At 46.4% G+C, this 23,763-nt stretch overlaps 1 protein-coding gene across 7 annotated transcripts in view; it reads right to left on the minus strand.

Annotated features, from left to right (window-relative positions):
- MTUS1 (microtubule associated scaffold protein 1) overlaps positions 1-23,763 on the minus strand; it is a 282,742-nt gene that overhangs the window by 26,778 nt on the left and 232,201 nt on the right. For all 7 annotated transcript variants that reach the window (XM_075347095.1, XM_075347097.1, XM_075347096.1 and 4 more), the window contains one exon: positions 20,344-20,410. In XM_075347095.1, coding sequence (XP_075203210.1) covers positions 20,344-20,410 — 67 coding nt within the window. The remainder of the gene's footprint in view (positions 1-20,343; positions 20,411-23,763) is intronic.

The following is a 23,763-nucleotide window of genomic DNA, read 5'->3' on the forward strand; positions in this document are numbered from 1 at the left end:
CTGAATGACAACAGATCCTTCCCCTGTTTAGTGCTGAACTGAAGAGCATTTCCAGCTGCAGCGTTTAATCAATTACCCATGGAGATATTCCGCATTATCCTGTCTTCTTGAAGGCGACCAGCCTTTTTGGGGGACTTGAAAGAGTTTGTGATGTTGTAACGATGCAATATTCTCTAAAATCAAACTTGGAACAACCAACTTCTCTTGCTATGGCTGATAGGGTCACCCCTGTGGCCTTCATCTGGACAACCTGCTGCTAGAGGGTTTCAGTCACTTTGAAACTGCACACCATTTTTGCAAAGTCAATGCAAATTGGAAAGTAAGACTGCCCGTTTCATAGGGTTTGTCAGATAATTAAGGAAATTAGCAATGGGGGCCATATTAACACAAATAACTTGCAGGAATCTGAGTGTTCTCTAATTTTGATCAGTGTTCTTTTACATTTTTATTATGTGCGTTACAATAAATTCAATTTATGAAATAAGCATAAAATACTGCTAGTTTACTCATGTTAGGATATAATCACATAGGACTACACACTGACCTTAACATTTAGGAAATGGAATGTTATCTACTTTTGATCTACAGTGTATTTGACTGGCTAAGGAGCCCCTCACGCAACAGATCAGTCAGCACAACGATGATCACGTGACAGCCATCTCTCTCAACTCACCCATACACACTCGCTCGGCCAAGCACTCATGTGGTCTCTACAAGTGAGCCACTGGTAACCTCCAGTGTCTGAAATTGAACTGCCAGACCATTATCCCCCCCTAGCCCCTCCAAACATCTTCCGAGGGAGACCAAGGAGTCTTCCATATACAAGATACAAGCGGGCTCGGTAAAAAAACAAAAAAGAAAATTAAATAAAAAAAAAAAAAAAAATGCATGCTTTGCTCTGCTGAGGGAGCATACTTTAGTCGGCATTACGGAACAGAAGGCTGCCCGACTCATCCAATACTGCCCATATCTTGAGCCATGTGTCATTCTGTCCTTTTGTATCAACACAAAGTTAGTATAGAATTTAGTATATTTAAATCAAATTTCACCAATATACAGCGGGAATAAAATGAATGACGCCTGTAAACACTGCAGCAGTATAGGGCAATGTTCAGACTACTTTTTGGGCACCAGCATATTCTAACCACAGATGTACTCACACTGTACTTTGGAAAAATTCAGCGTCATTAAAAGAATCATCCAGACACTTATCAATTTAGCACTTGCTTTGGGAATATGAGAAGGTAGATTACTGCTGAAAAATTGGCAGTGGGGAATACTACTGGCACTGTTATATTGCTGAGCCTCTCAAAATGCCAACATGACAAGGAGTGCTCTATTTATGGCACTTTATTTTTTTATACATCGCCTTAGCTGGCATAGGATAAGAGTACCAGTAACTGAATGATGATTGTAATACAATATTACACAGATACATCTAAGCAAATTATTTCTATCGTACATACACACTAAACAGAACAGATATGAGGACAGCTTGGGGAAGGCCCTCTTCTGTTCCAGGTTATAGACCTTGGTTTGTGCACAAACAGGTTTGAACTCCTGACCTCAACCACATCCAACACATTGGGATGAACTAGACTGGAGACAGACCGGCCTTCTCATCCACGGTGTATACATGATTCACAATTTCTGTTCCAGTACATCCCAAAGAGGTCTAAATGGTGTAGAAGGATGTGACTGACCGCACAAACTTCAATCAACTATGCCTATGTGGACCTTCATTTGAGCCAGGGGGCACAGTCATTCTGGAACAGAAAATTTTTTTTTAAAAATCTGGATCCACAAAGTTTGAACCATATAACTGTCCAATTTGTCTTGTTATGCTGAAATGTAGCGCCCCTGAAGCCATCAGGAGCTACAGGGAACTGCATCCTGTCAGATGCAGGGCCTACCCTTAGGGAACCAGAAGACCAGTGCCGGTAACACCAAAACACTCACTCATACAACCCCTGTTTCCCTCCCCCCTCCCCAAAACTGTTGACTGGCTAGGGTTAGATCCAATGGGTTGGATCCAGTCCACTAGACAACCAGGAAGGAGGAGCCAGACAGTCAGTTATTGAAAGGAGACAGACGTAACGGTACTGACGGGAGACTGTGAGAGTGATCTGTCAGGCTCAGGCGTGTGGTTGCCGGGGGAGTACGGCGGAACCATAGCACCGGCGGGCTGCAGAGCCCTAGGTTCCTAGGTTAGGAAAACGCTCCAAGCAGACTTGATAAAATCTGCACGGTGAGGGACCATCCAAGACTTCACCGACTGTAGAGTCCGGGGCACAGCAGTGACTGGAGAACCTGAGACCGGGAATAGACAACCGACCCAACAGGGTGTAAACTGCCCGCCGTACGGACTAGAACAGAGAGACAACCAGGAGGGGACCGACGCTCCAAGCCACGAGGACCCACCAACCAGAAGCGGGTGCAGAGGAAGTAAACCACCAGGTCACCACACCGGCACTGGAAGTAAGGGGACCAGTGGTGAGGACCAGCCTCCATTGGGTTGCAAGCATCACCATCATGAGTAAAGAACCAATTACACTGAAATCCCTTGAGTGGCCTACCTTTTTTCTGCGCTCCGGTATCAAACACGGACATAAACAACACCCCCATTTATCAGCTGGGGCATAGCCTTACTTGCAGAGGGCCACAACATCCAGGCTGCCATTAACATCAGCCCCAGTCGTGAAAGACTGTGCAGCGGCGGCTCCATCCATACAGCCGCAACCTGCAAGTGGCATCATGTCAAAAACTTTATTATAATCACTGTAAATATACCCCTTTAAAGAGCGACCCCCAGGGTTATGGAACAGGGCATCGGCCATTACACTCGTGACACTATCCCCATGAAACCATGCCCGGGACAGAGTACCACAAAGCCCTGGGGCGCGTCAGAAACACTAAATTCCTTCACTGGAACTAAAAGGAAGGGCCTAGGCCAGGCCCCGAAAAGCAACCCCACAGCATTATCTCTCCTGTAAAATTTACAGGTGGCACAATGTAGCCAGGCAGGCAATGGTCTCCTTGAATTCACCCACCCCAGACTTGTCCACCAGACTGCCGGATAGAGAAGTGATCAGTCATGCCACAAAACGCATACCACTGCTCCAGAGTCCAGAGATGGTGGGTTTTATACTGCTGCACCTGCAATACATGGCATTGTGCTTGGTAATATAAGGTTTGCATGCAGCCAAGGCTATGGAGCGCCCAGCACACCGCTTTGTGCTGACGTTTGTGCCAGACGAGGCAGTTATTGAGTGAGCAGAGCATTAGCGACTTCTGCTCCTCAGCCTCCATCTTTACATGGTCTCCACTTCATGGTTGATTTGCGGCAGTTCCTAAACGCTTCAACTTTTCAATATTACCAAGTAAATAGGAGGAAAGACAGATCATGGACTGATTTGTTTACACTGATGTTTTATTACAAAACAATGATGAAATTCGGAGAGCTCTTTACAAGCCATTACGTAAGAACGTCTTGTCCTGAAGGAGACGGCACGGCGAGGGGCTGGCTTCCATACACTCCTGGAAATGGGACAAAGACACCTGAATTTCAAGATTAAAATAAAGGGCCAGATTCTTGTGTCATAGCATGTGGGGTTTTTTCAGATAATATACACATACACTATGCAAGATAAGGAAAGACCGCACTCCATCCGCTGTGCTAGAAGACGTTTATTTCAAAAAGTGCATGGGTAAAAGGCTGGAGGCAACCTGTAAGCCGGCTCCTGAAGGGGGACGACGGCCGTTTCGCCTACTGATTAGGCTTCCACGGGTCCACATGTGGAATGGAAACGTCACCCCTTAAGTAGGAGTGCCAAACAGGTTGCGTCACAAACCACATTAAAACAATCAAAATGGAGACTGTACATAAAAAATAAAAATAGCCTATTACAAAAAGACAAAAAATATAATCACATACATGGAATATACAGGAAAAAAGACACCAAAAAGTGTACCACAATGGAAATTTAGAGAATGATCGTTCACTCTATAAAATTACCGTGAGATCAACCCGATCATTCATACCCAGGTTGCCCTGTGCCCCATAATTAATTATTAGTTTTGCTTCCGCCTGTAGTAATAGTTTATGTAGATCACCCCCTTTAGGGGGGAGGGTGACACTCTTCAGGCCAGCAAAACGTAGGACATTAGGGTTACCCCCATGTTGTTCAAGAACATGAGTGATCAACCTGGGAGAACCTTTTCCAGAAGCAATGGAATTAAAGTGTTCTCTAAATCTTACATACAAACACCTAATGGTTTTGCCTATGTAGAACCTCCCACAAACGCAGAGGACCACATGGACAACAAATTTGGTTTTACATGAAATGAATTGGCAAACCCTATGGACATGAGAAACCACCTGCACAGAACCGCCAGTGATATGTAGGTTACAGAACTTACAGTTGCCACACCGGTAATTACCCGATGGGCAACATCTATCCAGCCATGTAGAGGTGCTGGTAAGCCTGTTCCTAACCAACTTATCACGTAAATTATTACAGCGTCTGAAAGTGACCAGGGGGTTAGACCCGGTCATTTCAGTCAAGTCAGAATCCTTCTCCAGGATATGCCAGTTCTTATGCAAAACTCCCCTTATCACGTCATCCAAGGGTCTAAATTTGAAACTGAAAATTAATCTTTTTGGACTATTCCTATTATCATTGGTGTGGTTACGCTGGACAGGGACCGTGTGACCAGACCCCACTCTCTCAACCGTGGTGTCAATCAACCTATCGGGATAACCCCTCTGTTGTAACCTACATTTTAAGTCGGCTGATATATTTTGAAATAAAAGTCTTCCAGCCCAGCGGATGGAGTGCGGTCTTTCCTTATCTTACCTGCTCCCCTCGGATTTTTCATGCCGACTGGCACCCCCGCTCTGGATTTATTGCATCGGCACCTTCTCTCTGGACGCATGCGGCACCGCAGGTAACACGAGGTTGGTGCAGGACCACTGTTCGTGTATGTGTATGGGCAGTACAAGAAACAATTGATCCTGCCAGTAGCATATGCTCGACATAAGGATTACGCAATGAATGCAAGTAAAAATGTACAGTACAGTGAAACTGCTGCAAAGGGCTCAGTAATTTATGGTCGCCGTATGTACGTATACACACTACAAAAGAAAAAAAAAAAAAAAAGACATACAGATATAGGGAATTTCGATAAGCCCCAGAGGGACAGTGATGATGATGCTAAAGCGTGGAATATGTTGGCGTTATACAAAAATAAAGATTATTATTCCTACACACACTATATACGTAATCTATTTATAAAGTAGGAAGGAGTAGACAATTACATCAAATAGAGTAACTAACAATATTTATTTTAAAGAGAACCGGTCACATGGAAAAATGTTATATGGGGTTAATCTGCAGGTTAATAGAATTCTGAACCTGCCAGGCACCTGTACATTGAATCCCGCTGCTGGGAGGAAATTAACTTTAGCCCTCCCAGAAGTCTCCAGCTTCTAGTCACAGGGACGGCACCAGTGTGGGTTCAGGCACTGATCTGTGTATGGAGAGAGGAGACTAAACGCGCTTCCAGCAATGACCGACAACTGGGTCTAATGCGGAGGTTCTCAGTCAGTGCGGGGGCTCAGTTACTGCCTCCACTTTCCATACACAGAGTGGTGAATCTGCACCGGCACCACCCCCGTGACTGAAACCGAACGCTGTTGTGAGGAATAAAGTTAATTTCCAGGTGCCGGGCAGATTCAAATTGCTATTAACCTGCAGATTAACCCCATATCTGCAGGTTAATACCTTTTTTGCCACCTGACAGGCTCCCTTTAAAGTTCTCACACACACAGCATTTATGATCAGAGCAGTTTAAAAAATGAGCCACAATATAAATATCAACCAGCGAAGCATTTTTAAGCACAGATGCGTACAGCACAAAGTCCCCATGACCACATACTTGTGAATTATGTATTTCTCTAACATACAACCTCTGGTTCTTCAGAATACAAGGCTGCCCTAGGCACATGGAGGGCTTATGGCTCTAACATGGAACTGTAGAGACCCAGTATCCCACTATACTATCCAGTCAGTGTGTGCGGCCAAATCTGTTTGCAAATGTGAGTATGCACAATGTTCTACCTCCTCCTTATTTGCCGTGACATGCGAAATGAAATATTCAATACAAGTGTGAAACCAATAATTATTTTAACTATACACCTACTTAAAGGGAACCTGTCAGGTGCAACCACAAGCAGTTCTGGGGTATATTGCTAATCCCTGCCTAGCAGTCCCAGCCTATAGTAGCATAGATAAAGGGATCTTTACAAAAAGTATTTCTGATCTTTTATCATATGCGAATGACGTTATTTTCCTTGGCTAGTCGGCCCCCTTAGGATGTAACCACGCCCCTGTGGGCTTGCTAACATGCTAATTAATGGCATGGTCACAATCTCTGCTGCCATCGTGGCTGATGTTGGTTTTCGGCTGTGTACATGAGCAGAAAATAAGTGGTGGCAGCAGAGAAGGGAGAGCGACCATGCCTTCGATGCTGCGCATTCATTGGCATGTTAGCAAGCCCACAGGGGGCCAACTAGCCAAGGGAAATAACGTCCTTGCAACTAGTTGCTGGCTTCATTAGCATATGATAAAAGATCAGAAATACATATCTTTAAAAAAAGTATCTATACTACTATAGGCTGGGACGGTTAGGCAGGGATTAGCAATTTGTACCCAGAACTGCTCGTGGTCCCGTGTGCATATTGCCCCTGACAGATTCCCTTTAATAAACCAATACATTATTTTCTGTTACAATTTGATTAGTATGCAGTCTCCAAGAGCAAAACCTGGAGATTTCCATTCAGTATGTGCCATTAGTTGGACTATCTACATATTAAGTTTACTGTTTCAAGAGTTTGAGGTGGGGCCTTGATGATGATGATGTGTAATTACAGCCGCGGGTAATTACATGGCAGTAAACAGGCGATATAAAACCAGATTAATTAAGCATTGCGCTTCCAGAAACCTCCTTAATGAGTAACTAGGATTATTGATGGTTTTATTTAAATCCTGTCGTATAACACAAGCGAACACAGAAGACATTCTGGACAGACACATAGCATAGATACATTTTATATAGAAATTACGGCTATATTTTAGCTAAGTGATTAGGTCTCAGCTCACGGGTGTAACAAAATAAAATAAAGTCAAAGTAATTGGAAATGCTAGAGCAAAACAAATCCGACAGCCCTAATGATAGCCGCAATATTCAAATATCTGCCATCTATGGGATCAATCACTACTTTTTAGAATAGTTAACCTGTTTTTACCTCCTACAAAATGGGAGGAGCCAAGTGTAGGGACGGGGACATGGTGACTGCAAGTCCTCAAAGTCATGACGAGCGGCAGCATTTGCTACACCACAAATCTTACTCCAGCAGAAACGGTTGAAGGATTTGTGGCCAGATGCACACGAGGTGAACGCCAACAGTACGGCTCTTCATTAATCAGGAGCGTCTGACTCTAGCACATCTCCTTATCAAGACCAAAGAAGAGACATTGGTACTCATTAATAGAGGCCACAGTGTCCAACTAGTTTCAAATAGAAGTGGATATTTATTTTTAAAAGTTTTTTTTAGGTCACCCTCAGGTTAAAATTAACAAAAGTAATCTCCCAAACTCAAACCCTGCAGAAAAGTAGGACTTTGGCTACTTTCACACATCCGGTTTGAGCAGTGCGGCTCAATCCGGCTGTGAAACCTATGCAACGGATGCGGCGAAAATACCGAATCCTTTGCATAAGTTTTTACATGCGGCCCGTCCGTTTTTTCCGATTGCGGCATGCTACTGTGCATGCGCAGTGAAAGAAACCGCATGCGGCGGCCGGATGCGTTTTTTTCCACATTGCGCCGCATCAGACGTCCATAGGCATGCATTGAAAAATGTGCCGCAGCGGCCGGATGTGGCGCGATGCGTTTTTTTTTGCCGGAGCAAAAATCGTTGCAGGCAACGTTCCATCCGGCCGCGGCATTGGCTAAATCTGCCGCATGCGGCAAAAACCGGACCGAACGCAAGCCCATGCGGCACAATACGGCACTAATGTAAGTCTGTGCAAAAAAACCCGCAACCGGCGGCAAAAAAAACGGTTGATATTAAGAGCGCCATATTGTGCCGCAGAGCAAAAACCGGATGTGTGAAAATAGCCTTAATATCTCCATCCCATATAACTATACAACACAGATTTTGGTCTAGTACCAGTGTAATACATTCATAGCTTTCCGGATTGTTCTTTTTCAGCAGATTGACCCTCATGAGTATTCTACCAGCTTTACAGGTGATGAAGCTCCCCTTCCATAATTCCCCAGCATGCATTGCGCTAGCCATTGTCAAAGGGATGTCCACTTCCACATAAAATAAACTCCTCCCGTTCTGTCTCCCTGGGCCCAGCATTGGCTCCCGAAGCTATAGCGGTCCCAGTGATGTGACGTCACGTCAACAGCCCACGTCACCGCCTTACCAGTCACTGAGCTCAGTGCTTGTGTATAGGCTGTAGGCACACGATGCAGAGCATAGTGACTGGATAGAGCGGTGATGTACACTGGTGACATTTTGTCATCGCTGCACACAGTTGACATTACCTCATCGAGCTCGTCACAACAATTCTACAACAGCAACAGACGGGGATGGACCCAAGGAGGGAAAATACAGGAGTTAAATACATGAAATAAAACTTTGGTGATCACTATACTGAAAGTGGACATCCCCTTTAAGTCTCCGCCCTCTGTTATACCAATATACAGTTTGATAAACAAGGCGGCAGAGCCCCTACTTAAAGTCTCTCAGCATCTCTACTGCTAGAGAGGGATTACTCTTGAGAAGCCGGTGGAGAGCAAATTAGGGAGATATTTTGTGGTCGGTACCTTATGCAACACTCTATATAACAATTATGTGGTCTAATGTCTTGCAAATTATGTATGAAATCAATCATGTAATCAAGCGGTCTGAAAGCGCAATGCAGTGGTAAGAAAACAACACGATTGTGGATCACACCTCCAGTGTGGGCAAGATTACTTACCAAGAGAACAAATGCAATTATCCTTTTTCAGAGGGCGAAGGAGGAACAACAAAAACCTCTGAGTAATGTGCAAGCACTGGACTACTTGAGCCATTAGGCACTTCAGTGTTCAGTTGCATCTTATCTAAACATTTGCAACATTTAGTAGATAAAAGCGCTAAAACATTTCCCCATTTCTGCTAAACCACTGCACACAATCAGGGGAGTGTAGAAATGAAGGGACAAAGAACCCTGCTGCCCCATATCCAAACAGCGCTGCAACTCCTGTACTGGTTATTAAAGGAAGCCTGGCAGCCTGAAGTGACTGTGCAAAGTAAAAGGCGCAGCTGTGTAGTGCATACAGCACTTATAAACATATGGTACTTTTAATTTTATAATCGCTGCCTCCGGTCTGCAGGGTATGAAGTACAATTCCATATACTATACTGCTCGGTGCGCCGCCCCCACCTCCCGGGGGGCCCATGTGCCTCCGCCCCCACCTCCCAGGGGGGGCCCTTGTGCCGCCGCCCCCACCTCCCAGGGGAGGCCCTTGTGCCGCCGCCCCCACCTCCCAGGGGGGGCCCTTGTGCCGCCGCCCCCACCTCCCAGGGGGCCCTTGCGCCGCCGCCCCCACCTCCCGGGGGGCCCTTGCGCCGCCGCCCCCACCTCCCGGGGGGCCCTTGCGCCGCCGCCCCCACCTCCCGGGGGGCCCTTGCGCCGCCGCCCCCACCTCCCGGGGGCCCATGCGCCGCCCTCCCCCACCTCCCGGGGGCCCGTGCGCCGCCCTCCCCCACCTCCCGGGGGCTCGTGCGCCGCCCCCCCCACCTCCCGGGGGCTCGTGCGCCGCCCCCCCCACCTCCCGGGGGCTCGTGCGCCGCCCCCCCCACCTCCTGGGGGCCTTTGCGCCTTCACTGATTTGCAGCAACGATTTGCTGCAGCGAGAGATGTTCAGGCAAGCGATGCTGTCAATTATTAGTGAGGAAAATTAGGACAAGCAAAATCAGTGGGGAGATCAGTGGCCTGAGCTTCTTAGCCGCACAGCACCCCAATACGCACTGCTCGAAAATTATCATTTTCATAACTATTCAGCAAATTACTAACCCCATTTAGTCTTTATGAAATCTCCCTATTTGCCGGGGCACCTTTACATACACTGATTATTGTAGTTAGCTTTTTGCTAGTCATAATTAACCGTGTTTACAAAAAAAGTGGCTAGTTTGCAAACTGAAAAAAAAAATTAATATTCTAGGTATGTGTTCATGTTTAATGTAATTGTGGTTTGCATGGCAGCGCATAGCCTCCTATACTTACACTAGGCAGTCACATGATCTGCAGTATACAGAGCACCATATGGCGGCACGCAGGGATACGCTCACAGGGAAGTAATGCTCTTCGTAAAGGATGGCTCCCTACAATTGCATCAGTGGGCAGAAGGCCAAAAAAATAGGATAGACATAGGAGGCACAATACGGCCCGTGGCTGCCCTGGTATGGCTGCAGCCTTATAACATGCGCTCGTCTCGTTAGATGACCAATATGAACTTTAGCAAGAATGAAGCTTTTTACTGATGGTACAAATTCCATAAGATGTCTATTTTCACAATCCACCGGCCACTGTATTGATTTCTCTACACATCGCACAGCTTTATGGCGCAGAACAGCTTTTCCTCACTTTAATAAACAGCATTCTTACTAAACCAAAACATAGAAAAGGATTTCAGATTCCTTCAAAATGTAGATTATGGAAGGAAAGTATTTGCCTGGGTTTATATCTTCTAACACCCCGGATTAATGCGCACGGAAAACACGTGTTCATCCATCTCCCACTTATCACGGAGTTAACCCTTGCAGTCTTCCCACTCCAGATAGGAAGGTTTTACCGTGGTATCAGCCCAGTCTGGAGATGAAGCAATTCAGTGTCGCAGGAAAGTTTCACAACATGTTACACAGTACGAAGGAAAAAAATAAAAAATAATAAAAAAAAAAAGAACAACAAGCAACTTGTCCAAGTACAATTGAGGGATATGAAAGAGTAAAGGAGATATGATTTAGTTACTTCCATAATGCATGGTCCAGTTTGCTGCAAAAGAGCACGATGACCCCGAGTGTTTATTGTCCTGACACGTTTAAGTGGGTTTTTTTTTTGCTTTTAAAAGGGATCTGACACCTGGTTTTTGCTCCCTCATCTGAGAGCAATGTAATGTAGGGGCAGAGACCCCGACTCCAGCGATGTGTCACTTACTGAGCTGTTTGCTGTCATTTTGATAAAAATAATTTTTTTCTCTGCTGCAGTTCTACTAGTTATTTGAATGTGGAGCTCTATAATCCCGCCCACACCACTGATTGGCAGCCTTTGGCAGCTTTCTGTGTACAAAGTATATAGGGGGAAAAGGCTGCCAATCAGTGGTGGGGGGGCAGGGGTTATACAGAGCTCATGAATATGCTGGACTACCTGGTAGCACACCAAGTAGTCCGCTAATGATAAAATCACTGATTAATCAGCAGTAGATTATCAAAACTACATTAAGCAGCCCAGTAAGTGACATAGCTGGAATCAGGATCTGTCTACATTATGCTGCTCTCAGATTAGGTGGCAAAAATCTGGTGACAGATTCCCTTTAATTAAATAAAAGCACCCAAAACCTTCTTAAAACAATAGACATCTTCCACTGTGACCAGCAACCCAAATTAATTACTAGCTGTAATAGTAATTTATGCATTTGTACAAGTTAACTGTTTTTAGACAACTCAAAAGGAATCTGTCACCAGGTTTTTGCTACTCCATATAAGATCAGCATAATGTAGAAAAGACCCTGATTCCAGCAATGTGTCACTTAATTCACTGGATGCAGAAGTTGTGATACAAATCAGTTTTCTGTGGTAAATGTAGCAGACGTCAGAAAGCCCACACCACTGATTAGCAGCTTGCTGTCAATTCACAATTTACATAGAAATCTGCTAATCAGTGCTGGGGAAATGGTTGGACCAGGAGACAAGGCAGCAGCTAGTAAAGCAATGATAATCTCCTGCTGATAAACCACTGATTGTATTGCAACAGAGTAATAAAGCTGGTGTCACACACAGCGATAACGACAACGACGTCGCTGCTACGTCACCATTTTCTGTGACGTTGCAGCGACGTCCCGTCGCTGTCGCTGTGTGTGACATCCAGCAACGACCTGGCCCCTGCTGTGAGGTCGCCGGTCGTTGCTGAATGTCCAGCTTCATTTTTTGGTCGTCACTCTCCCGCTGTGAAGCACACATCGCTGTGTGTGACAGCGAGAGAGCGACGAAATGAAGCGAGCAGGAGCAGGAGCCGACATCTGGCAGCTGCGGTAAGCTGTAACCAGCGTAAACATCGGATAACCAAGGGAAGACCTTTCCCTGGTTACCCGATATTTACCTTCGTTACCAGCCTCCGCTCTCGCTGCCAGTGCCGGCTCCTGCTCTGTGCACATGTAGCTGCAGTACACCTCGGGTAATTAACCCGATGTGTACTGTACCTAGGAGAGCAAGGAGACAGCGCTAAGCGCGGCTCCCTGCTCTCTGCACATGTAGCACAGCGACGTTATGATCGCTGCTTCTGCTGTGTTTGACAGCTAAGCAGCGATCATAACAGCGACTTACAAGGTCGCTGTTACGTCACCGAAAATGGTGACGTAACAGAGACGTCGTTGTCGCTGTCGCTTAGTGTGAACCCAGCTTAAGTGACATAACTGATTGCAGGGTCTCAGCCCCTACCTGCCCTTAGATTACATAGCAAAAACCTTGTGACAGATTCCCTTTAGGAATAATAAATTTAATCTTTCATCATAGCGAATATCATCCATGTCCCTTATCAGTTGTGTGGCCAGTGAGACTTTTCTGACTCCAGGGCATTTTTTTTTTTTTTTATGAACTGGTACCCTAAATCTGAACTATATATTTTAGAGGAGATCACAATAAGAGACCTGAAATGGACAATTTTCCATTAAAGGGGTTATTCCCATTGTCTGCCTGTATAGATCATTCACAAAATATTAAATATATGATAGATTTTAGCTTCAAGGCCATGTTTGCGCAGCAATTTTTGCAGCTCCCATAGAAATGAATGGTTAGACCTGCACATGCACACACCACCTAAAAACTACACACTGGTCACAGCATCCACAGGATGTGCCATAAATGTCAAATATGGGAATACGCTTATATTTAGAACTATCCATGCAGATCGCTATCAGCAACGTAAAAATTATCCATGCAGATTTTCAAAGCCAAAGCCAGGAGGGATCTCTCACTTTTTTTTCCTACAGGATTCAATTCTGGCTTTGGCTTGGAAAAACTGCATCAAGAACAGCAGGTGCATTTCCAGCCTAAGGCTAGGTTCACACACTGCGTTTTTTTGACGCTGAGTTTTTGTGCATTTTTTGCGTCAAAAACCGCACAAAAACGCACCCACGTCAAAAAAACGCGGCCAAAAACGCACGCGTTTTTGCCGCGATTTGGTGCGTTTTTTGCTGCGTTTTAACTCACTGCGTCTTTATGCGTTTTTTATCAGTGAACAAAAAAAAAGGTCTGATGTCATTTCCTTCTTCAATATGTTCTTCATTCTCCACTAGTGTATGCAGGAGAGCAGACAGCTGCAGAACTACAAGGCTCAGCATACTCCATCCAATAGTGTATGCAGGAGAGCAGACAGCAGCTGCAGAACTACAAGGCTCAGCATGCTCCATCCAGGACTGTATGCTGGAGGGAGAGTCAGGGGGAGCAGACCTACAAGGCTCAGCATCCTCCATCCAATAGTGTATGCAGGAGAGCAGACAGCAGCTGTCGAACTACAAGGCTCAGCATCCTCCTTCCAGGACTGTATGCAGGATTTCTTTGCCCCCCCCCCCCCAACCAAAAAAAATGACGTGGGCTTCGCCATATTTTTGTATGCTAGTCGGGTACAGCAGGCAGGTACGGGCTGCCCCCAACCCCCAGCTGCCTATTTGTACCCGGCTGGTAACCAAAAATATAGAGAGGCCCTTTTTTTTTTTTTAATTATTTCATGACGTTCATGAAATAATTAAAAAAAAAAAAAAAACGTGAGCTTCGCCTAATTTGTGTGTCCAGCCGGGTACAACTAGGCAGCTGGGGATTGGAATCCACAGTGCAGGGTGCCCATGCTTTCTGGGCACCCCTGCTGCGAATTGCAGTCCGCAGCCACCCCAGAAAATGGCGCTTTCATAGAAGCGCCATCTTCTGGTGCTGTATCCAACTCTTCCAGCTGCCCTGATGCCGGGTGGCTAACTGGGTAATAATAGGGTTAGGGCTAGCTGTATATTATCAGCTGGCCCTAAGCCCGAAATTCATGGTGTCATGCCAATATTAGACATGGCCACCATGAATTTCTAGTAAAGATAAAAAAAACCACAACACACAAAAATATTTTTATTAGAAATAAAACACAACACAATTAGTGACTCCATCTTTATTGAAGTAAAGCACCCCCCTCCGCAGTAATCCTGGGTCAAGGGTCCCGCGCCGTCCAATCCGGATCCAAGATCATCTGATCGGTTTGCTGGAAGGCAAAGCGATCAGATGATGTATCAGGTTCAAGTGCCTGAATCACATCACACATCAGCTGATTGTATAAAAGCCGTTTATACAATCAGCAGATGCATTGGTGCAAAAAAAAAAATACTTATGTGCTGATTACCGGCAGCTCCTAGAGAGAGTCTGATCCCATCCGATCGCTGCAGGAGCTGCCGGTAATCAGGGATGAAGTCTCCCGACGCATCCGCTGATAGGTTAAACCGGCCGGCCGCTGGTGTCACCCCGAGACTTACGATCAGCTGATGCGTCAGGTGACTGCGTCGCCAGTTCCTGCATCCTGCAGGCATACGTACCCGGGGAGACTGCACACAGCCGGAGCGGCGGTACCGGGAGGAGATGGGAGCGGGCATGGCACCGGGAGTCTGCAGACAGGTGAGTATGACCTTTTTTTTTCTACTGTTCACTTTTGATTTCACAGCTGCCTCCACCTCCCGAGCAGACATGCACAGGATGGGAGGTGGAAGCGGCGGTGACGGTACCGGGAGGATTCACGCTTCTGTGTTTACTGACAGATGGAATCCTCTTCCTGTACATGTCACTTTAGTACCCACCTCCTGCGTTTATAGCTGCGTTTTTGGTCTTAGAAATGCACCAAAACGCACCTATTTGCGTTTTTCATTGCGTCTTTCAACATCCCATTGCAGTCAATGGATGAAAACCGCAGTGAAAAACGCAGGAATAATTGACATGCTGCGTTTTTGTGGCACCACAAAAACGCAGCTGAAAAAAAACGCTGTGTGCAGACAGCAAAAATGAAAACTCAGACTTTGCTGGGGAAGCAAAGTCATGCAGTTTTTTGAGCAAAAACACACCCGAAAACTGCGCAAAAACGCCGCGAAAAACGCACTGTGTGAACTTACCCTAAAAGAGTCCAAAAGCGATCCAAACAAGATACAAGGTCATTACAAGACCAGTGGCTCCAGACCAGAATAACCAAGCATGATAAGAGGTGTTAGTGGCTTGCTTTCTTCAAAGAGCACTCAATATAGCTGGGATACAAAGTAAAGAGATAAGAATTTCCACTTCTGGTAACTATTTATCCCCTCAAGTCCAGCCCCCCCCCCCCTTCCTCAAAAAAAAAAAAAAAAAATACTCCTAGGGAGTAGTGAAACGTTTTTCAGATGCAACTCTGGCTCCAACACAGTTAAAAGTCACTAAAACCAGCCAATTTTGTCTGACCATGTAAAGTGTGTGGGGGTCTCCAGATTCTCCCACACTTGAATTTTAAGATCAGATCCTTTTATTTGGCAGAAAGAGGAGTTGGCCCTTTCTTCACGCGAAAACAGATCGATGTTGGCCAAATAATTGTTCAGCCTCAATCTATCTAACGTGTGGGGGACTTTACTGGTTTGAGGTTAAAGGATAAGACATATTTCCAACATCTTTGTGTTCCTCAATATGCAAAAATGATTATAGTCAAGCTCTGAGGGAGGGTCGCGAGCCCCATGCAGCTCCGAGGGAGGGTCGCGAGCCCCATGCAGCTCCGAGGGAGGGTCGCGAGCCCCATGCAGCTCCGAGGGAGGGTCGCGAGCCCCATGCAGCTCCGAGGGAGGGTCGCGAGCCCCATGCAGCTCCGAGGGAGGGTCGCGAGCCCCATGCAGCTCCGAGGGAGGGTCGCGAGCCCCATGCAGCTCCGAGGGAGGGTCGCGAGCCCCATGCAGCTCCGAGGGAGGGTCGCGAGCCCCATGCAGCTCCGAGGGAGGGTCGCGAGCCCCATGCAGCTCCGAGGGAGGGTCGCGAGCCCCATGCAGCTCCGAGGGAGGGTCGCGAGCCCCATGCAGCTCCGAGGGAGGGTCGCGAGCCCCATGCAGCTCCGAGGGAGGGTCGCGAGCCCCATGCAGCTCCGAGGGAGGGTCGCGAGCCCCATGCAGCTCCGAGGGAGGGTCGCGAGCCCCATGCAGCTCCGAGGGAGGGTCGCGAGCCCCATGCAGCTCCGAGGGAGGGTCGCGAGCCCCATGCAGCTCCGAGGGAGGGTCGCGAGCCCCATGCAGCTCCGAGGGAGGGTCGCGAGCCCCATGCAGCTCCGAGGGAGGGTCGCGAGCCCCATGCAGCTCCGAGGGAGGGTCGCGAGCCCCATGCAGCTCCGAGGGAGGGTCGCGAGCCCCATGCAGCTCCGAGGGAGGGTCGCGAGCCCCATGCAGCTCCGAGGGAGGGTCGCGAGCCCCATGCAGCTCCGAGGGAGGGTCGCGAGCCCCATGCAGCTCCGAGGGAGGGTCGCGAGCCCCATGCAGCTCCGAGGGAGGGTCGCGAGCCCCATGCAGCTCCGAGGGAGGGTCGCGAGCCCCATGCAGCTCCGAGGGAGGGTCGCGAGCCCCATGCAGCTCCGAGGGAGGGTCGCGAGCCCCATGCAGCTCCGAGGGAGGGTCGCGAGCCCCATGCAGCTCCGAGGGAGGGTCGCGAGCCCCATGCAGCTCCGAGGGAGGGTCGCGATCCCCATGCAGCTCCGAGGGAGGGTCGCGATCCCCATGCAGCTCCGAGGGAGGGTCGCGATCCCCATGCAGCTCCGAGGGAGGGTCGCGATCCCCATGCAGCTCCGAGGGAGGGTCGCGATCCCCATGCAGCTCTTGACCCCTCACAGTAGTGACACCCAAAGCCTTCATTACCGGTATAATGACAGACAAAGCTTGCCCACAGAAATCACTCCGAGGCAGTGTACCAAGATCCAAGGGTTCCTATCTTACCCACATTCAAATCTGCTCTTCATTGTGGGGTCACTCACAAAAAGGCACCAACATCTGGGGACCTCTGCTTTAGAGAGCCACATTCAGCTGTGAAAGAGGGTCAAGACTCACATCCAGGTCTAAGGGATGGTCAAGAGCTGAAAAAAAACCCCACAGAAATATATATAAAAAAAAAAAAAAAAAAATCAGACCATAGGAGCCAATTCAGATGATTTAGGCACACACAGAATGTGGCAAACCCTCTACAGTGTCTGAATTGTGGCCTATAACTGACGCACAACACTAGGTCAGGCGGGTTAGTTAGCACTATATGAGTGCATATCACGTGACGGACTCACCATTTAACCACCTGAATTCAGAACACACATCCTGCAAAAAAAAGATAAAAGAAAAAACGTGCCATACCTCAAACAGTGAGATATTAGTTGATATTTTGGCCCAAAATATGTAACCTCGCAATCCACGTCACAGATTCTCACACTTGGGAGAATTCAGGTGGTTAAATGGTGAGTCCGTCATGTGATATGCACTTTCATAGTGCTAACTAACCCGCCTGACCTAGTGTTGTGTCATTTATAGGCCACAATTCAGACACTGCATCTCGTGTATCCGTGTGAGATGCACTTATAGTGCTCTTTAGCCCAACTGACCAAGGTTTCTGGAGTCATTTATAGGTTGCAGTTCAGACACTGCATCTCACTCATCTATATGATGGGCTCCCAATGCAAGCCTCATTAGTGTGCATGTCCTATGCTAAGCCGCCTCCCCTCCCCCTTAGTATGGAGGTTTAAGTAGATGTATCATCAGCATCGTGCACCTGGGCTGCGGCCATCTTTATTAGGAAGGTTTGCCACATTCTGTGTGTTCCTACATCATCTGAATTGGCACCTATGGATGGTCAAGAGCCACATCCAGCTTCCACCCCTCACCATTGTGATACTCAGAGCCACCATTTACCAGTATAACAGAAAGCTTGTCCCCAGATATCACAACGAGGAAGCTTACCAAGATCCAGGGGTTCCTACCGGACCCCCATTCAGATCTGCTCTTCTATGTATGGCTACTCACAAAAGTCACTATCTGGAGACCTGCTCTTCATAGTGGTTTGCCAGACCTTGTGCCTATGCACCAAGCTGGAAGACCGAAGAGGGCCGCACTTGTCTGCAGATTCATAGGTTGGGGTCCCCTGGTCTAGAGACTGTTTGGTATCTTTTCATTCCATCACTCAAAGTTACACAGCAATAATTGCTCACTTTTCTTACTCGTGTTGACACCAAGCCTTTAACAACTTATGTAAGACTAACGCCTATTGAGGGACAACAAACCGCAGGCATTGAACTTCCAGTGCTGGGTGTATGGAGCTGCATACCACACTCTGAACAAGGCAAGACAGCAGGGGTTAAAACCACCTCAGGGTAGGAAAACCTGAGGCCAGCAGAGTGGACTGAACCGGTGTAACAAGGTCAAACTCTATGTGAGCCATGGGATAAAAAAAATAAAAGGTCTTGAAAGTGAATAAATAAATGTAATCAAATGGGTCAGGTTGACAATTACAGCTCCTGGCATGATCTTAAAAAAAAAATTCTACACAGAGTAACCAACATTTCTTTCATAAATCAATAGTGAGCATAAAAATGAGCATCTTTCTATTCCATTTTATCAGATTATTCCGCCTCCTGGACTGATCATTCTGAATTCACGGTACAATCTGTATTCAGTGGAGACACATTTCTCCATTATGGAGAAACCAGATGACAGTTGGTGCTTGTGAAATTCTATGTACAAGGGAAGAGCTGGATTCTGCTGCAAGATCTAGTAAAACAAGTGACAGTTCTCCATAGAATGTGATCAGCACAGTCATCTCCTATCTCAGTAATGGGAAAGCGTACATTCATAAAAATTTCTGAGAATGATTGAACAGTCCAGGAGGAGAAAGGAGCAAAGTGGATAGCACGGAGTCTCATTGGTTAGCACTGTACGGTGGCTCAGTGGTTAGCACAGCAGTCTTGCAGCACTGGGGCCCTGGGTTCAAATCCCACAAAGGACACAATCTGAAAGGAGTTTGTATGTTCTCTTTGAGTTTGAGTGGGTTTCCTCCGGGTACTCCGGTTTCTTCCTACACTGCAAAGACAGACTGAGAGGGAATTTTTAGATTGTGAGCCCCAATGGGGACAGTGATGATCACGTCTGTAAACAGCTATGGAATTTATTGTGCTACATAAGTGAATGAAATAAATCTATATTACACAGGTTTTTATTTTCATGTGTACGGTTCATATGTACTTATTTATATGTTGCAAATCTGATCGGTGCAGTCCGACTCCAGAATACAGAGCTCATCACAGCATTTTACAGGGTTTTGGTAACATTTTAAGCAATCAATCACATCAGAGTGTGTGGGATTTGTTCACTGAGGATTCAGATTTAGAAAATAAAACAAAACGACTGATCAATTGGGAATAAGAGCCCAAGGTCATTGTCATGCAGGCTTTCCCTGACAGCAACAACCACATCTCCAACCAGAAGATGTCAGACAAGAAAAACCTATTAGAAAAACTAATATATATTTTTAAAAAACATTTGCAATTAAATCAATTTGATCCAGTCGGATATCAATTTCATTCAGACTTTGTGACAATACGCAGCAGTAATGGCCGGGCAGTCTAGGTGGTGTGGAAACCTGCGGTGGTCTGAGGAGACCTCCCCAATATGATCATTTTAGATGTATGAGGAGCATTACACATAGTGAAGAGGCTTTGACAGTTACAAAACTGGTTTTGCCGTGTAAGAGGTAGCAGAAAGCAGCCTGTGTGCCTCAGCGAGATAACTGCCAGGAATCCGATGAACCCGGGGTCAACTAACAGGCTCTAGAGAAATGTAGACCTCCAGAGTTTCCATGGGAATCTGCCTTAGGGGAAAAGACATTTTACACAACTTTAACACTTAACTCTTTGCAACTCAAAAAAACACCAAGGACAAATTAATGAAGTGCATGACAATCTACAGAAGACACCAAGATCCATTGATCATGTACTGCTGAGAGTTGAGGAACTTACCCAAGTCTCCCCGCAAGTTCTGAAGCTCCTGAGAAAGCTCTTTACGTTTCTTCAGAGTCTCTTCTCGCTGCAAAGACAAGCAAAGTTTCAGAACACACGCATGTTTCTGGGTTTCAGAAACCCCCCATAAATGATATCAGCAGAGTGGTGGGTCAAAAAAAAAATGAGGCGATGCACCTGCAGAATGGAGGTCACCAACATTTATAGACGTTGAGGCCAAAAGAATGCCACTCGACATGGCATCAACACCTAGAGATGCCGGAACCAAACCGGACGACTTTGTTAGTTTGATTTTACTTCTCGACTGCCCTAACCGCTTTGATTTCACCTGTAAAAATGAACATATGTTAAACTACAGCCGGTGACTTCATGCCAAGGACGCCGGCACACTCCTCATGACAATTGGCGAGCGTCTCTGCACTAAAACACAGCCATCTGCAAGATTTATCTGCCTTTCTTAATGAAAACAGTGTCCTTTGCCTGCTCCCCCTGCTCAGGGCTCCGTCTCCTAGTGAGGAGGAATCTGTATTAGTATAATTGAATGGACACAATCCAATCCCCGGAGAGAATAATTCCATTAAGTGTGCACAGATATGGACACTGCATAATATAAGGCGTAAAATGTATTTACAGTCAAGCATAAAAGGATACAGGAATAAAGAACTACTGCATGCATGAAAACAAGCGAAAAAGTGGAAACCATCTATTATGAAGAACAAAGCAATCCCAGGATGACGGAGGAGTATGAGCAGCCTCACCGCTTAGATTTAATATCCGGACGGAGACGCTCCTAGATGTAAACAGTACTGAAAAAGCAGATCAAGTAACTGCGTCTTCTGGTGCTATAGGTCCTATGCTGGCACTGCTCCCTCTGCTGCAGCAGCTGGAAGACCTCCATGAGAAAAAGCAAAAACGTATATACATATAATGTATAGAAAAAGAAAAAAATGCGTTAGTTACCCGGGGTGCAGTACATGGGGCGTAGACGCACAGTTTGCTGCTTGAGCAGCCCATATTACAGCTTCTGTATTCCCAAGGTGTTCTCTCCTGGAGGACACACTGCAGCCAAAACTGGTCCGGCCACATTTATACAGCAGCTGATAGAAGTTCCATAGGACTCGGCCGGGCTGACACTCATGCTCTGCAGGTTCCCTGCTCCTTGTACTGATCCCTCCCAGCTCCAGCACATACTGCAGTCCCTTCTCCTGGCACCAGCAGACACTCATTACTTCTAGCCACAACCCCTTTCCAATATGAAAAACGAGAGGCAGACATTAGCCTGATCGATTGCACTTACTCAAATATCAGCCTGGACTGTGAAGGAGGGCTGACCTCACAGCCAAGCCGGGCTTAAATATAGCATACAGTATCTGGGACTATCTAGTAAATATGGGGCTCCGAAAGGCACAATAGCCTCTCGCAAGCCTTAAAAGCTGCTGAAAGCATAATCACATGGATAGTTTCATTTTTACTGTACTGTAATACCCCAATTGCACCTACCACTGGTACTGCACGTGCTGGGAAAAGGTACAGATAGGGTACCCAATAACCAACGTATGTAAGGGCATTGTGGCACATTCATTCTCACAATTCTGGTTTAAAATAAAATAAATGCAACACACACACACACACACACACACTACAGACCAAAAGTTTGGACACACCTCATTCAAAGAGTTTTCTTTATTTTAATGACTCTGAAAATTGTAGATTCAAATTGAAGGCATTAAAACTATGAATTAACACATGTGGAATGAAATACTTAAAAAAGTGTGAAACAACTAAAAATGTGTGTTCTATTCTAGGTTCTTCAAAGTAGCCACCTTTTGCTTTGATTTCTGCTTTGCACACTCTTGGCATTCTCTTGATGAGCTTCAAGAGGTAGTTACCGGAAATGGTCTTCCTACAGTCTTGAAGGAGTTCCCAGAGATGCTTAGGACTTGTTGGCCCTTTTGCCTTCACTCTGCGGTCAAGCTTGCACCAACCATCTCGATTGGGTTCAGGTCTGGTGACTGTGGAGACCAGGTCATCTGGCGTAGCACCCCATCACTCCTTAGTCAAAATAGCCCTTACACAACCTGGAGGTGTGTTTGGGGTAATTGTCCTGTTGAAAAATGAATGATGGTCCAACTAAAAACACAAACCAGATGGAATAGCACGCCGCTGCAAGATGCTGTGGTAGCCATGCTGGTTCAGTATGCCTTCAATTTTGAATAAATCCCCAACAGTGTCACCAGCAAAGCACTCCCACACCGTCACACCTCCTTCCTCCATGCTTCACGGTGGGAAACTGGCATGTAGAGTCCATCCATTCACCTTTTCTACAAAGACACGGTGGTTGGATCCAAAGATCTCAAATTTGGACTCATCAGACCAAAGCACAGATTTCCACTGGTCTAATGTCCATTCCTTGTGTTCTTTAGCCCAAACAAGTCTCTTGTGCTTGTTGCCTGTCCTTAGCAGTGGTTTCCTAACAGCTATTATACCATGAAGACCTGCTGCACATAGTCTCCTCTTAACAGTTCTAGAGATGTGTCTGCTGCTAGAACTTGTTTGGCATTGACCTGGTCTCTAATCTGAGATGCTGTTAACCTGCGATTTCTGAGGCTGGTGACTCAGATAAACTTATCCTCCGCAGCAGAGGTTACTCTTGGTCTTCCTTTCCTGGGGCGGTCCTCATGTGAGCCAGTTTCTTTGTAGCATTTGATGGTTTTTGCCACTGCACTTGGGGACACGTTCAAAGTTTTCCAAATTTTTCGGACTGACTGACCATTTCTTAAAGTAATGATGGCCATTCGTTTTTCTTTAGTTAGAATTTGTATTATGGCAAGAAAAAAGCAGCTAACCGTTTATTCAGTAGGACTATCAGCTATCCACCAGACTTCTGCACAACACAACTGATGGTCCCAACCCCATTTATAAGGCAAGAAATCCCACTTATTAAACCTGACAGGGCACACCTGTGAAGTGAAAACCATTTCCGGTGACTACCTCTTGAAGCTCATCAAGAGAATGCCAAGAGTGTGCAAAGCTGTAAAAGCAAAAGGTGGCTACTTTGAAGAACCTAGAATATAAGACATTTTCAGTTGTGTCACACTTTTTGTGAAGTATTTCACTCCACATGTGTGAATTTATAGTTTTGATGCCTTCAATGTGAATCTACAATGTGAGTCCTGCAAATAAAGAATAAAAACTCTTTGAATGAGTGAGAAGGAGTGTCCAAACTTTTGGTCCGGTGTGGGTGGGTGGGTGTGTGTGTGTGTGTGTGTGTGTGTGTGTGTGTGTGTGTGTGTGTGTGTGTGTGTGTGTGTCTCCCCGGGTTTAAGGTTCACACCAGGGGGCGGAGCCAGGTGGTTGGCCACGCCCACCGAGGAGTACACAGTCCCGGAGGCAGGAAAAACAGTGATAGATGAGTTTTGA

Source organism: Anomaloglossus baeobatrachus, chromosome 1, assembly GCF_048569485.1.
Source record: "Anomaloglossus baeobatrachus isolate aAnoBae1 chromosome 1, aAnoBae1.hap1, whole genome shotgun sequence".
Classification (NCBI taxonomy): Eukaryota; Metazoa; Chordata; class Amphibia; order Anura; family Aromobatidae; genus Anomaloglossus; species Anomaloglossus baeobatrachus.